Source organism: Esox lucius, chromosome 11 (genome assembly GCF_011004845.1).
Source record: "Esox lucius isolate fEsoLuc1 chromosome 11, fEsoLuc1.pri, whole genome shotgun sequence".
Lineage (NCBI taxonomy): Eukaryota > Metazoa > Chordata > Actinopteri > Esociformes > Esocidae > Esox > Esox lucius.
The window spans coordinates 16,921,148-16,935,428 of NC_047579.1; the positions used below are offsets into that span (position 1 = coordinate 16,921,148).

Genomic DNA, 14,281 nt, shown 5'->3' on the forward strand with positions numbered 1-14,281 from the left:
TCTTTCATATAGAGGCTATTTAAATGTTATTCTAAACTATTGTTCTGTTTATGACATCATGATAATCCCTCTCCAGACTGTCAGGTTGTGGAATCACTGAGAAAGGCTGTGCTTCTCTGGTCTCAGCTCTGAAATCAAACCCCTCACACCTGAAAGAACTGGATCTGAGTAAAAATGACCTGAAGGATAAAGGAGTGGAGAAGCTCTCTGCTCTGCTGAAGGATCCACAATGTAGACTGGAGATTCTGAAGTGAGTAATAATAAATAACAACACAAATGACAACACAACAGTAAACATAACATCAAAAGGGGAAGACAAACATCTGCTGTTTTTTCCACCTCTCTGTGCTGTCAGCAGGTCCAAAACTCCCTGGTAAAAATCAAACCCTGTTAGACATCCTAGCAGGTCTGAAAGGAAACACACCACAACTCTCAGGACCACCATTACAAACAAAACATAATCTCACACAACCTTTACATTTTCTGTTAGACCAAGTATATCAAACATTAGAATTAATCTTCACTCAACACCTCCCATGTCCATTGATCCACCATTCATTCCCACTGTATTATTATTACACATTATCATTCTACCATGTTGTCTCATAGGGACTTAAACTTCCCCATCTGTAACATTTGTTCAGGAATTGTCTGGTTGCTACATACTGATGCTGCCCAGGGATCCAGCATAGTGGACAGCAATTTGTCTGTGTTGCCGTGATGGATGGGTGGAAGTCACACAGGGCTGCCTTGTCACTTTGTGCTGTAGCGACTTCTTCTGGTGGAGGAGCCGACACCAATTTCAGTCATGGTTTTAAGGCTGGGGAATATGTTACTCTCATGGACACTTGTATCAGCTAAACACTTCCTGATTGAGTGAGCAGTGTGATAAGAATCAGAAAGGCTTGGTGAAACATGCTTATAGTAAATTTCTCAATGTAGTAAATTGACTGTCCCCTAACTTCTGTGTGGATGTTGAGACAAGGCAACTTAATACAGCATAAGGCTTTGTTTTAACATCCACTGGTCATAATAGAGAACATTTATATAATTAAATTGGGAGAGGATTACAAAAACTGGTAGAAAAATTCAAAAGGTTAAGCCAAAAGCACAATAATATTTTCTAGATGTTCTGTGATGCAGCCGATGGGAACTGTCTCAGCATGTATCTCCAAATGCATCAACCATGTCGTCCCAAGGATCAATGTCAGGACTTCCCCCAACCTAAAGCCCTGGGTAATTGGTCATGTTCATGCTAAGCTCAGAGTCTGGTCCTCTGCCTATAGCTCTGGGGATCTGGAGGCTTTGAGGACATCCATATATGACCTACAGAAGGCTATCAGGGATGGAAAAAGAGAATACAGGGATAAGTTGGAGTCTAACTACTACAGCTCTGACACCAGATGCATGTGAGGAGGACTGCAAAACATGACAAAATACAAAGGGAGAAATAGCAGTGATGCTTGTCCCGCCGCCTCGCTCCCTGACGAGCTCAACTCCTTCTATGCACAGTTTGAGGCAACCAACACAATTCCTCTGTGAGGCTTGGTGAAAACCAGGACGACTACACTCTGTCCCTAAACATGGCTGATGTGACGAGAGTTTAAAAAAAAGTAAACCCTCGGAAGTCACCAGGGCCAGATGGCATTCCAGGCTGTGTCCACAAGGAGGGTGCTGAACAGCTAGAAGAGGTTTTCACCTCCATATTCAGCTTCTCCCTGTCCCTGTCTGTAGTCCCCTCCTGCTTCAAACGGACCACCATCGTCTCTGTACCGAAGAAACCTTCCATCACCTGTCTGAATGACTACCGCCCTGTAGCACTGACCTCCATCATCATGAAGTGCTTTGAGTGGCTGGTCAGAACTTACATCTGATCCACTCTTCCTGAAAGCTTGGACCCCTTTCAGTTTGCACACCGCCCCAATAGATCTACGGACGATGCCATCGCCCTGACGACACACACCGTCCTCTCCCACCTGGAAAAAGACAACACAAAAGTGAGGATGTGGTTTGTGGACTACAGCGCTGCATTCAACACTAATGTGCCCACCAAACGTGTTCCTAAGCTCAGGACCCTGGGAATGAACCTCTCCCTCTGCAGTTGGATCCTGGACTTCCTGACTGGCAGACCCCAGGTGGTGAGAATCGACAACCTCACCTCTGCACTGACCCTGAGCACCTGGAGCCCCACAGGGTTGCGTACTCAGTCCCCTCCTTTACTCCATGTTCACCCATTACTTCATGGTCGCACACAGCTCCAACATCATCCTCAAATTTGCAAATGACACTACCATCCTGGGTCTCCAACAACGATGAGACCGCTTACAGAGAGGCGGTAACTTGGTTACATGGTTCCAGGACAACAACCTCTCTCTCAATGTCTGCAAGACTAAAGAGATGATCATGGACTTCAGGAAGAGCCAGGGGGTGTCACGCCCCCATTCACATCGATGGAGCTGATCTGAAGAGAGTCTCCAAATTCAAGTTCCTCGGTATGTTCATCAAAGATGACCTCACTTGATCCAGACAAGTGAAAACTGCCCAAGAGACTCAAGAAAGGAGACTCAAGAAATTTGGCATATCTGTAAAAATTCTCACCAACTTGTACAGGGGCACCATTAAAAGCATCTTCTCAGGCTGCATTACTGGCTGGTAGGCAGCTGCTCCGCTGCAGACCGCAAGTCCCTCCAGAGGGTGGAAAAGTCTGCGCAGCGCATCATCGGCTGCCATCTCCCCTCCTTGTGCTGGTTGTCTCATTACCCACAGCCCAGCGGTTGTATCCATGGTGCAGCCGGTCAGAGGGTCAGAAAATATTGTTTGGATAAAGGGCAGGTTGAATTGCATTTCTAAGCCTAACAATGTAATGATCTGTTACTTCTGAGAGAATTAGGCAACGGGTACTTGTTCTATCCACAGGGGTATGGTGTAAAATACTATTCTATAGCTAAAGGTTCATGATGTGCGTTAAGCCAGTCCTTATCTCTTATTGTTATACAACTCCATTTCCAAAAAAAGTTGGGATGCTGTGTAAAAGTTTAAACTAAAATGTAGTTGGTTGCCAGTCCCAACTTTTTTGAAATGTGTTGCTGGCATCAAATTCAAAATAGGCATGTATTCCCAAAACAATACAAGTCCTTAGTTTCAACATTTAATATGCTGTCTTTGTACTATTTTGAATTAAATATAGGAATAAATTATTTGCAAACCATTGCGTTCTGTTTTGATTTGCATTTTATGCACCATCTCAACTTTTCGGAAATGGGGTTGTATATCTCAGATGTTCCCAAAGTTATTTATCACTACACAAGGAGGATTTTCCATGGCATAATCAGTTAGTGAAATTGATTGACTCTCTACAGGCTGTCAAGTTGTCTGGTGACAGAGGAAGGCTGTGGTTCTCTGGTCTCAGCTCTACAGTCAAACCCCTCACATCTGAAACAACTGGATCTGAGTAACAATGATCTGAAGGATGCAGGAGTTGAGCGTCTCTCTGCTATTTTGGAGGATCCACAATGTAGACTGGAGACTCTGAGGTGAGTAGGCTAACAGTTTGTATTTGTCCAAAACCCCAAATATGATCCAGCATTTCTCACTTAGTGATTTATTTGGTCCATACAGTTCTAAAATGTCTGATAGCAGTGAAGCAATCTAGATTGTTTAGGATTTGTGTTTTTTATAATCCTTCCTTTCCTTTATTTTTCTTCCATGTGGATTTTATCATGTCACTACTAATGTCAGTATGAAACAAGTTATTGGTCCTGTTTGCCCTTTAAATGCATGAAAGTATTGATTGGAGTGTCCGATGCACCGTTCAGTTTTCAAAGCGCTGCTTTTTTGAGTCATGTTTCAAACTAACTATAAAATTTGAATTTTATATAAAATGTTAGAAGTATGAAGTTTCTGACATCACACAAAACGTTTTGGAAATTATAGTTTATTATAGTTTAAAAGGGTAAATAAACAATTGTTTAAAAGTGAATTTTTTTGTCCATTAAATTACATACAATGTATCAGAAATACAGTGTAATCACTGTTAACGTTGTAAATTACTATTGTAGCTTGAAACAGCTGTTTTTTGTGGAATATCTATGTACATAGGCCCATTAATCGCAACCATCAGTCCTGTGTTCCAATGGCACGTTGCGTTTGCTAATCCAATTTTTTTATATATTGGCAGTGTTGCCAGATGGCTAGGTTTGCCCCACAATTGGGCTATTTTAATGGCAGGTCGATTTACAGACAGGGTTATCTAGATAAAATGCAGATTTCAAGGTTTACTGTCAATAATCTAGCAACCTTGCATACAGGACCTGACCAGTCCTGACATCCCAAAGAGGAGTAACGTCAGTAAAAGCAAGCTGATCCTAGTTCTTTTACAACCAAGCATGTCCAAATACTTCAGTAAAATGTAATAACCCCTTAACTATCTGCATATCATTTGTTTACATCTCAGATTACTTCTAGTAGAATCACAGATTTTTTTCAGTATAGTTCACGAGACATATGACGATGACTGGTGAAAAGACGATTGGATTAGATTCAACTTTATTGTCAATGAACAAGTACAAGTACAGCACAACGAAATGCAGTTTGCGTCTAACCAGAAGGGCAAATTGAGGAGGGCAGAAAATGTGCAAGTATTAAGTATATGTTTTTTTGATGAAGTACAATATGCCACAGTAGACCCAAACGAGTATATGACATAGCACGTTTACATGAAGGACTTATCGGTTGTTAAACGGGCAATAGGCTACATGTTTAACCCATCATTGTTTCATGAACATTTTCAGAAGTAAATAAAAAAAAGTTTTTCCATAAAGTTTCTGTCTAAAATGGTGTTTGAAAAGAACATGTAATTTGTTTATCGACACTGGACTAAAGTCGACGAATTAGCTTAATGTAAATTACTCCACATTAAACTGAAGGAGAGAGACAGGTGAGATAAAGCGCCTGTTACGAGAGTTATTAACACTAGAACTGCCAGGGTATTATGATTAATTAAATTGAGATTTAATTTTTTATTTTTTATTGGAGGCCTTATATAAGAATAAGAAAAAATGACTATTCCAAAGAAGATATACTATAGTATTTTTGTTTGTTTAATAAGGCTCTAAACATCAATACAATTTAAATCCATAGATAAATCCATTAGAATGTTTGATTGCTAGTAAAAATATTTGCATAAAGTTAACCTAATATCAAAGATATGTCTGTTATATGTTGTGGAGCTCCGCCCCCTGCGGGGGGGGGGGGTCTACTGTTCCTGCTCCACCTGTCTTGGAAATGGATGACGATGTTTCCTTGGCCACCTCCCTTTCCTGTCCTCCTCCACCTCTACTGGATTATAGAACGAGCCGCGCTCAGGTTTGAGCTGCCTATTCCTACTCTTCCGCCGCCTAAAGAGAAGTCCAGGATGTCCTACGGTTCCTGGGTTGAATTCTTCTAAGCCGTCGATGCTCCCGCCCTGGAGGTCCAAGGATTTAAGGTTTTCCTGGGATGCCCCGCTCTTTGCAAGAGGTCCGGTTCATTCTTACCTTCCTTTCACTAAGGTGGCAGGTAGGCAGTCCACTATTAGTGGTGCTGTCCCTCTCTCGGAACCTGCACTGGCTGCACACTTTCTATCATTGTGGGGCTGGCAGGGGAAGAATCCCCTCTTGCCATCCCCCAAAGACAGGCTTTCTGCCCAGTTTTTGGATAAGGCCTACGTTTTAACAGCGCAGTCTATGGCAGAGTCTAACAACGTTGCTATTCTAGCTTCAGCTACCACTGAGGTTTTGGAGCGCGCTTCGACTCTTACCTCACGCGAGATAGGGACGATTGCGGACTCCATGAAAGCTATCCTGCACCTCAAGCAGGCTCAGACCATCTGCTCCGGGCGGATCAATGCATCTGCCGTCGCCGGTCACAGGCACATGTGGCTTTCTCTCTCATCTCTCAAAGGCTCTGAGCGGAATTAATTTACCCGGCCCCCACGCCTAACTCTCAGGTTGTGTTGGCTGGGTTGCACTTCATCACCGATTCAGCCCCTTCATCTACAATTTTAAATAAAGTTTCTTCAGAACGATACTCTAATGTTGTAAGTTGTGCTTCTGTACATTCTCAGGCGGTGTCTGAGTCTTTGAACAACCCTTTGCCTTCAGTTAGGGTCAGTTTGCCTCCTTTGGTTACCACTTATGCGACAGATACTTCTCTGCCTCTACATAGTCCATAGTGTGGTTCCTTTGGGTATGAACGTTAGCGTCTGTGAGACTCCCCTCACGTTCACACTGTAGATTGTTGGGACTTGGTCAGATCTATGTGCTCTCATACTCTCCCCTTTGCGAGTAGGGTTAGAGAATGTAAATCTCCTTTTCGGGAGCTTCTGAGGCTTTCTGGGATGTTATAGACATAACTATTCCAGCCTCTCTTCCCGCTCGCTCAGGTAGATTAAAACACCGGGCAGCGTCTTCAGTGATTAGCACGTCGTCAGCTTCCCCTGCACTTTGTCTCCATGAAAACAGTTTAGAGTGCTATCACCAACATCGCCATGACAATGCTTGTGTTATAGCAGCTAAGGTCCTGTGTATGCAGATGCCAGGTTCCATGCATAGCGGATCTATGCCTTCTAACAGTATGAGTGCCTCTCTTGTTATGAGCCAATGTGGTCCATCAGGTAGCGTCGCCGGCTCTCATTTGGGTTCGCATCCCAACTGTACCTCTTTTTCTGCTCCCTTTCGATCCTCTCCCTCACTGGACCGTGTCTCTCCCTTCTCGGGCAAGACCGGTGGCGATAGGGCCGGAAGAGGATTACTAGAATTTTCTTCTGAACGCCCCTCAACTTCGTGCTCGCCCTCTCTCAGAGCGCTATTGGGAGTGGCGTCTGTACACTGTCACCTTGGCTCGAGCGATCAGAAAAGGTTATCTGTTTCAGTTTCGCAAGCTCCCTCCTCCCTATTCGAGAGAAGTGGAGACAGTGATGTCGTCGCAGGTCAAGGCGGATGGCCTCCTGTCAGAGATAACGGAGCTCCTCAACAAGGAAGCTATCGTTGTGGTTCCGGAGGAATTGAAACGCAGCGGTATTCTACTTCCTGGTTCCAAAGAAAATGGGCGGTGTCAGACAGATTTAGAAAATGAGCACCCGGAGTGTGTGACAAACGGCCCTTTCGCATGCTCACTATGACTTGTTTATTGGAATCCATGCTCCCGGGGGTAATTTGCATGAGCCTAAACCTAAAGGATGCTTACTTTCATATACCGATTGTTCCCCGTCACAGAAAGTTTTTCCAATTTGCGTTGCAGGGCTTACGAGTACACGAGACAGCAGGTAGACTCAGTGCTTCATCAAAAACGACTCCTATCCCTGCAGACTTGCCTACGAGGGGATCTGGCCTATTGGAGAGACTCACTCTCTCAGCGAGTCCTCATGGGGAGAGTGACATCATTCGTTCAAGTGTTCACAGATGTATGTCAGGGGCGGGCAATAGGGGGCGTGTGGCCTTCAGGCCCTTGCCACATCAATCTGTTGGAGTTGGACACTGTTCTGCTTTAACGCACTTCCTGGACCTGATCAGAGGCTGTGACGTTCTAATTCACTTAGAGAATCAGCCCGCGGTCTCCTACATCAATCGCCATTGGGGGAGTCAGGTCTCCTACTCTTCACCTGTCAGCCACGCGCCTGTGGCTCTGGGCACACAGACACCTGTGCTCTCTCTGGGCCGTTCACATTATGGAGAGGTTCTGAACATGGGTGCAGACCTAATGTCCCGAGAGGGTCTTCGAGACGACGAGTGGCGTATTCATCCAGAAATCGTCTCCCTCATCTGGAAGCGATATTGGGAAGCACAGACGGACCTTTTTGTGTCGAGGCAGAACGCTCAGTGTTGGTTTTGGTTCTCCCTCAGTCAACGGAATCACCCTTCCGTTAGGGGTAGGTGCCTTTGCCCACCACCCCTGGCCTCCCAGGCTCCTTACGCATTCCCGCTGTTACATTCATTACTCGTCTACTGGCTCAGATCGGATCGGCCACATCTGATCCTCGTGGCACCAGATCGCCCTGTGGCTACTGGTCTGGCCCCTGAATGGGACAGGCTGATTCGAAGGGGACTGTCTGCTGCAGTGGTATGCACTATACAGGACGCTAGGTCTTCATCTAGGTGGGACATGTTTGTGTATTGGTGTGAGCGGTGAGAGATACTGGGCATGAAAGTAATTGAATTAAGCTTGACACAATGTATGAGAGTACTAACTATCTCTGTACGAAGAACACTAGGTAGGAAATGTGATGGGTCCCAAACACTCTGTCCATACCACCTGCTAGGAACTGTGTATGTGACTGTCATAGGACTCTCTGAATAGACCCTTGGGTCATAGGTTGGAATACACCATACAAGGGTATTTTGTAGGACAAACTATTTCTTATAATAGTCTGTGCAATGGTTGGCAATGAACACTTACCACCTCCTATGTGTCCTGGCATAAAAGACTGTGTTAACTTTGTAATCATTGGAGAACATTTAAGATCAATGGAAGGTCAACATCGTAGACTCATGCTGAATAAAGATGGCTCTCCCCTGACTCGGGGTTGTATTCATTTTGTTCATGGATCAAAAATTGGCAGAATCTAACAGCGGTCTTCCTCTATGTTGCCCAGTCGAAGTGATTATGTCCTCTGTGTACCTCCTTTGAGCCCTTGGAATAAATCACGCTCTATGAAAACAGCCTTTCTCCTCACCTTGTGCTCTGCTAAGCGAGTGAGCGATCTGCATGTGTTCTCTGTGCCCCCTGGATGCCTGTCCATTAGGGAGGATCTGCATGTGTTCTCAGTGCCTCTGGATGCCTGTCCATTAGGGAGGATCTGCATGTGTTTTCAGTGCCTCTGGATGCCTGTCCATTAGGGAGGATCTGCATGTGTTCTCAGTGCCCCCTGGATGCCTGTCCATTAGGGAGGATCTGCATGTGTTCTCAGTGCCTCTGGATGCCTGTCCATTAGGGAGGATCTGCATGTGTTTTCAGTGCCTCTGGATGCCTGTCCATTAGGGAGGATCTGCATGTGTTCTCTGTGCCCCCTGGATGCCTGTCCATTAGGGAGGATCTGCATGTGTTCTCAGTGCCTCTGGATGCCTGTCCATTAGGGAGGATCTGCATGTGTTCTCAGTGCCCCCTGGATGCCTGTCCATTAGGGAGGATCTGCATGTGTTCTCAGTGCCCCCTGGATGCCTGTCCATTAGGGAGGATCTGCATGTGTTCTCAGTGCCCCCTGGATGCCTGTCCATTAGGGAGGATCTGCATGTGTTCTCAGTGCCCCCTGGATGCCTGTCCGTTAGGGAGGATCTGCATGTGTTCTCAGTGCCCCCTGGATGCCTGTCCATTAGGGAGGATCTGCATGTGTTCTCAGTGCCCCCTGGATGCCTGTCCATTAGGGAGGATCTGCATGTGTTCTCAGTGCCCCCTGGATGCCTGTCCATTAGGGAGGATCTGCATGTGTTCTCAGTGCCCCTTGGATGCCTGTCCATTGGGAGGATCTGCATGTGTTCTCAGTGCCCCCTGGATGCCTGTCCATTAGGGAGGATCTGGATGTGTTCTCAGTGCCCCTGGATGCCTGTTCATTAGGGAGGATCTGCATGTGTTCTCAGTGCCCCCTGGATGCCTGTCCATTAGGGACTATCCGCGTTGTGCCACGCTATGCCCAAACCCGTCGTTCGTGCCTAAGGTATTTACCAGCTCTTATCAGTCCAGGGTGATTGAACTGCAATATTTTCTTCTTCCTCCCCCCTCGGGCGAGGAGGGGGAGAGGCTGCAAAGTTTATGCCCCATTCGCGTGCTGGCTCATTACGTTGAACAGACTCAGAGAATTAGATTGACTCCTTAGCTGTTTGTTTGTTATGCAGATTCCCGGTTGGGCCGCCCGCTCTCCCAACAGCGGCTGTGTTATGAATGTTCGGAGTGCGCAGCTCCCAAGGGTCTCAGAGCCCACTACCCACGGGGGATCGCTGCGTCCTCTGCCCGTTTTCAGGGGTCAGAGTGGACCATATTTGTGCCGCAGTGTCGTGGTCGTCGCAGTCAGCTTTTATTCGTTTCTACCTACTGGATGTTTCTTCTACATCCCTGACTTACTCAGTTCTCAGTGGCGCCACTGGGAATCTGTAATTATTGTGTGAAGTCGCATAGCTCCGTTGGGGAATAGTATGAGGGGTGTTTCTCAATACCGCTACCTGGGTTCGCCTCCCGTCTTTCCATTTGCAGGCGTGTTTTCACTCGCTCTGTAGGGTTGACACGGTCTATTATACACGTTTTTTTGCACATTCCTTGTATTTACTTGTTCCTTCCTGCCTTTGGCAGTCTGAGGGGTGTTTGTTTGTTTAGGGTGTTGGGATGGTCTTGGACTGTTGGGTTTGGTTGGCAGGGAGTGTATCCTTGGCTTGCTCGCTCCGCTGTAAATCACTAAGAGCTAAGCCCTCTAGGGGGCGGAGCTCCATGACATATAACGTTGGGCGTGCATAATTAATAATTGTCTGACACGTGCATAAATTCTTTTCAGTGACGACCGCTTATGCGGCAGGGGTAAACCCCTCTAGGGAGTTACATTCCCAGTAACTAACAGTCTATTGAGCAATTTGAATTTCGCGAATTGCAAATAGTCTAAAACAATATCCATACATGGCAATTTTTTTTATGTTTCTACTCTAGATTAGGAAAAAAAATATTGCATTATTTCTAATGGAAAATGTAGGTTTGCTCTTCTAAATATTTGCGCCCAGGTAAGCAGTTTGCACAGTCGCTAAATTATTAAATGAACCCAAGTTGGGTTTCCCACAATGTTGAATAAAAGAATGATTCAATGAACTCTACAACCAGGGGCATCCGCCATCAGCAAATGCCAGAGGGCCGGACCATCTGTTTTTAAATATATAAAAAGAAATAATTTTTACAGGCCGATGGCGCATAGGAGACTTTGTTAATGTAAGACTTTGTTAATGATCAACTCTGTGCAGGCTGTCAGGCTGTCTGGTCACAAAGGAAAGCTGTGCAACTCTGGACTCTGTTCTGAAGACAATCCGCTCACACCTGAAAGAACTGGATCTGAGCTACAATCACCCAGGAGACTCAGGAGTCAGACTGCTCTCTGCTGGACTGGAGGATCCACACTGGAGACTGGAGAAACTCAAGTATGTCCTGTGGATATTTTCTCTATCAGTAATGTGGTATTAAGCTGTCATGTTGTTTTGCCTTATGTCATCTGTGACAAACAGAGAACTACCTACCTGTACTAATGTTTGTATATATCACAGTGTACTGACTTTTCTGGTAAATCAATTTGAAAATGGTTTCTAAACAAAAAAAAGACACTCAATCACCTATTTACCTTTTCACAATAAGTCCGGTCGTGGGTTATATTTACTTGTGTTTGTATGTAGGCTGTATCGCTACTAAGGCACACACAAATCTCACACATATGCAAAACACACATTTGCAATGTAGCAAAAGTCACATGTAAAAAGACAACCAATAGAGAGTGACTTTTCTGTATTTCCAGCTCTTAGAGCAAAATACTTTTCAGCCATTGATGTCTATGTATGCATTTACAGTTATGTCTACACATTTACATATCTATGTACGAATTTACAGTTATGTCTACACATTTACAGATCTATGTACAAATTTACAGTTATGTCTACACATTTACAGATCTCAATACACTTGTAAAACTGGAAATGTGCAGTTGTTTCATTGTTCTGGGGTTATTTTTATGTATTTTAAATGAAGAGTCGTTCAGGAGCCATATGAGACGGCTCTTTCAGGTGAACAGAGCCAGAATTTTTGACTCACTGAAAAGACTCAGAATGTCCATCATTATTCTGACCACCACTGGTGTATTACAATAACCATGGACCTCCCACATTAAATAAACTGATGACTGATGGACCTCCCACATTAAATAAACTGATGACTGATGGACCTCCCACATTAAATACACTGATGACTGATGGACTAAACCTGTCAACTCTGGTGTATTACAATGTCAATGGACCTCCCATATTAAATACACTGATGACTGATGGACCTCCCACATTAAATAAACTGATGACTGATGGACCTCCCACATTAAATACACTGATGACTGATGGACTAAACCTGTCAACTCTGGTGTATTACAATGTCAATGGACCTCCCATATTAAATACACTGATGACTGATGGACCTCCCACATTAAATAAACTGATGACTGATGGACCTCCCACATTAAATAAACTGATGACTGATGGACCTCCCACATTAAATACACTGATGACTGATCGACTAAACCTGTCCGCTCTGGTGACCTGCATCTCATTAACATTTAAAAATTCACCAAAGTTTGTTACTAAAATATTGCCCATGTCTATATCACAGTTTAGTTCATAACTAGATTTTTTGTCCAACCTTAGAGTTGTGTGTGTGTGTGTGTATATGTAAGACAATGACAATCACTGAATGACAGTCTGTTCCTCTGCTTCTTCCACAGTATGGATCATGGTGGAGAGTGGAGGTTGAAATCAGGACTGAAGAAATGTAAGTGATTTATTATACAGAACATATACAGCTGGGGTGTGTGTTCCCAAAGTGTGTGTGTATGTGTGTGTGTGTGTGTGGGGGGGGGGGTTGTGTGTACATGTCTGTGTGTCTTAAGTTTGTGCATGTCTGTTTCATTATGCTTGTGTGTTTGTTTGTGTGTTTTGCCTGAATGTCTAAATAACCAGTACAGGAAAATATAGAAATAAAACATGCATGTGTTTGTATATAAATTATTGTGTTTTGGTCTCATCCATCAGATGTCAGTGATCTCACACTGGACCTAAACACAGTAAACAGAGAACTCTCTCTGTCTGATGAGAACAGAAAGGTGACCAGGAGAGAGGAGCAGCCGTATCCTGATCACCCAGAGAGATTTAAGGACAGACCACAGGTGTTGTGTAGAGAGGGTCTGTCTGGACGCTGTTACTGGGAGGTAGAGTGGAGTGGGAGAGGGGCTTGGATAGGAGTGACTTATAAAGGAATCAACAGGAGAGGAAGTGATGATGACTGTTGTCTTGGATTCAATGACAAATCTTGGAGTCTGGACTGTATTGGAAACATTTACTATGCCTGTCACAATAATAAGACAACTTACCTACCTGTCACCTCCTCAGGCTCCCACAGAGTAGGAGTGTATCTGGACTGGCCAGCCGGCACTCTGTCCTTCTACAGGGTCTCCTCTGACACACTGACCCACCTGTACACATTCATCACCACATTCACTGAGCCCCTCTATCCAGGGTTCAGGGTTTATTCTGACTCCTCAGTATCTCTGTGTCAGATGGTCCCTGTGTCAAACACAACATGATGTTTCACTCTAATCATGGTCATGTTCAGTCACTGTAGTAAAACACTGATAATAACTCTCTAATATTGAGTAAATACAGCTCTGGAAAAAAGTAAGAGACCACTGCACCTTTTTCTTTCATTTCCAAAAAAGTTGAAAAGCCAATCAATTAAAATGTATTTATAAAGCCCTTTTTACATCAGCAGATGTCACAAAGTGCTTTTACAAAACACCCGGCCTTAAACCCAAGGAGCAAACAACAGAAGTGTTGAATTTCAGTGGCTAGGAAAAACTCCCTTAGACTGCCAACATTTTGGAAGAAACCTAGAGAGGACCCAGGCTCAGAGTGGTGACCAGTCCTCTTCTAGCTGTGCCGAGTGAAATATTAAGAGTCCAATTGTAATAATTAATAAATGCGTGTGGGCTGAGTCTAGAGCCTATTTAAACTTAGTCCAGGTCGGAAGCATGGCCAGATGGACAAGGACAGGGACAACACAGGGGGAAGGGGAGGTGTCAGCACAGTGGCAGCTGAAATCGTCAGGCATCGTATCGAGCTGCAACACAACCAGGAGGAGTCTGGACTGAGACAGCAACGGGCCCCCCAAGCCAGGTACTCCACAGATGTGGGCCAGGACCTCATGCCCTCCCAAGTTCAAAACGGGAGGAGACTGGGAAAATTCAGAAAATGCATTCTTCAGAAGGAAAGTTTTGAGTGTGGAACAGAATCTTTCAATTTGCAGTGCCCTCTTAAGTTTAAACCTTCTGTTCCTCACTCAAAACCTTCTTTTTGACTTTTTTGAAGAGGAAAGAAAAAGGCGCAGTTGTCACTTATTTTTTTCCGGAGCTGTATATCATATAATAGTAAAAATATTCCTGATTAAACACCACTGAAGATGTATCCTGTAGTATCTAATCATTAATGAACAGAATGAATCACCACAAAACCTTATCATTTAGAAATCA

General features: G+C 44.5%; 2 protein-coding genes across 2 annotated transcripts in view; both read left to right on the top strand.

Annotated features, from left to right (window-relative positions):
- The window catches only part of LOC105008828 (NLR family CARD domain-containing protein 3-like), a 32,584-nt gene extending 21,175 nt beyond the window's left edge, over positions 1-11,409 (top strand). Inside the window, exons 7-10 of the mRNA XM_034294946.1 lie at positions 77-250; positions 3,360-3,533; positions 10,971-11,096; positions 11,394-11,409. Coding sequence (XP_034150837.1) covers positions 77-250; positions 3,360-3,533; positions 10,971-11,096; positions 11,394-11,409 — 490 coding nt within the window. The remainder of the gene's footprint in view (positions 1-76; positions 251-3,359; positions 3,534-10,970; positions 11,097-11,393) is intronic.
- A 1,393-nt stretch (positions 11,410-12,802) lies between these two features.
- Positions 12,803-13,377, top strand: LOC117592775 (stonustoxin subunit beta-like; the record flags this gene model as incomplete). Its single annotated transcript, XM_034295281.1, has 1 exon — positions 12,803-13,377. A coding segment is annotated over one exon (537 nt), but the record flags the coding sequence as incomplete, so codon positions are not given.
- Positions 13,378-14,281: the final 904 nt, after the last annotated feature.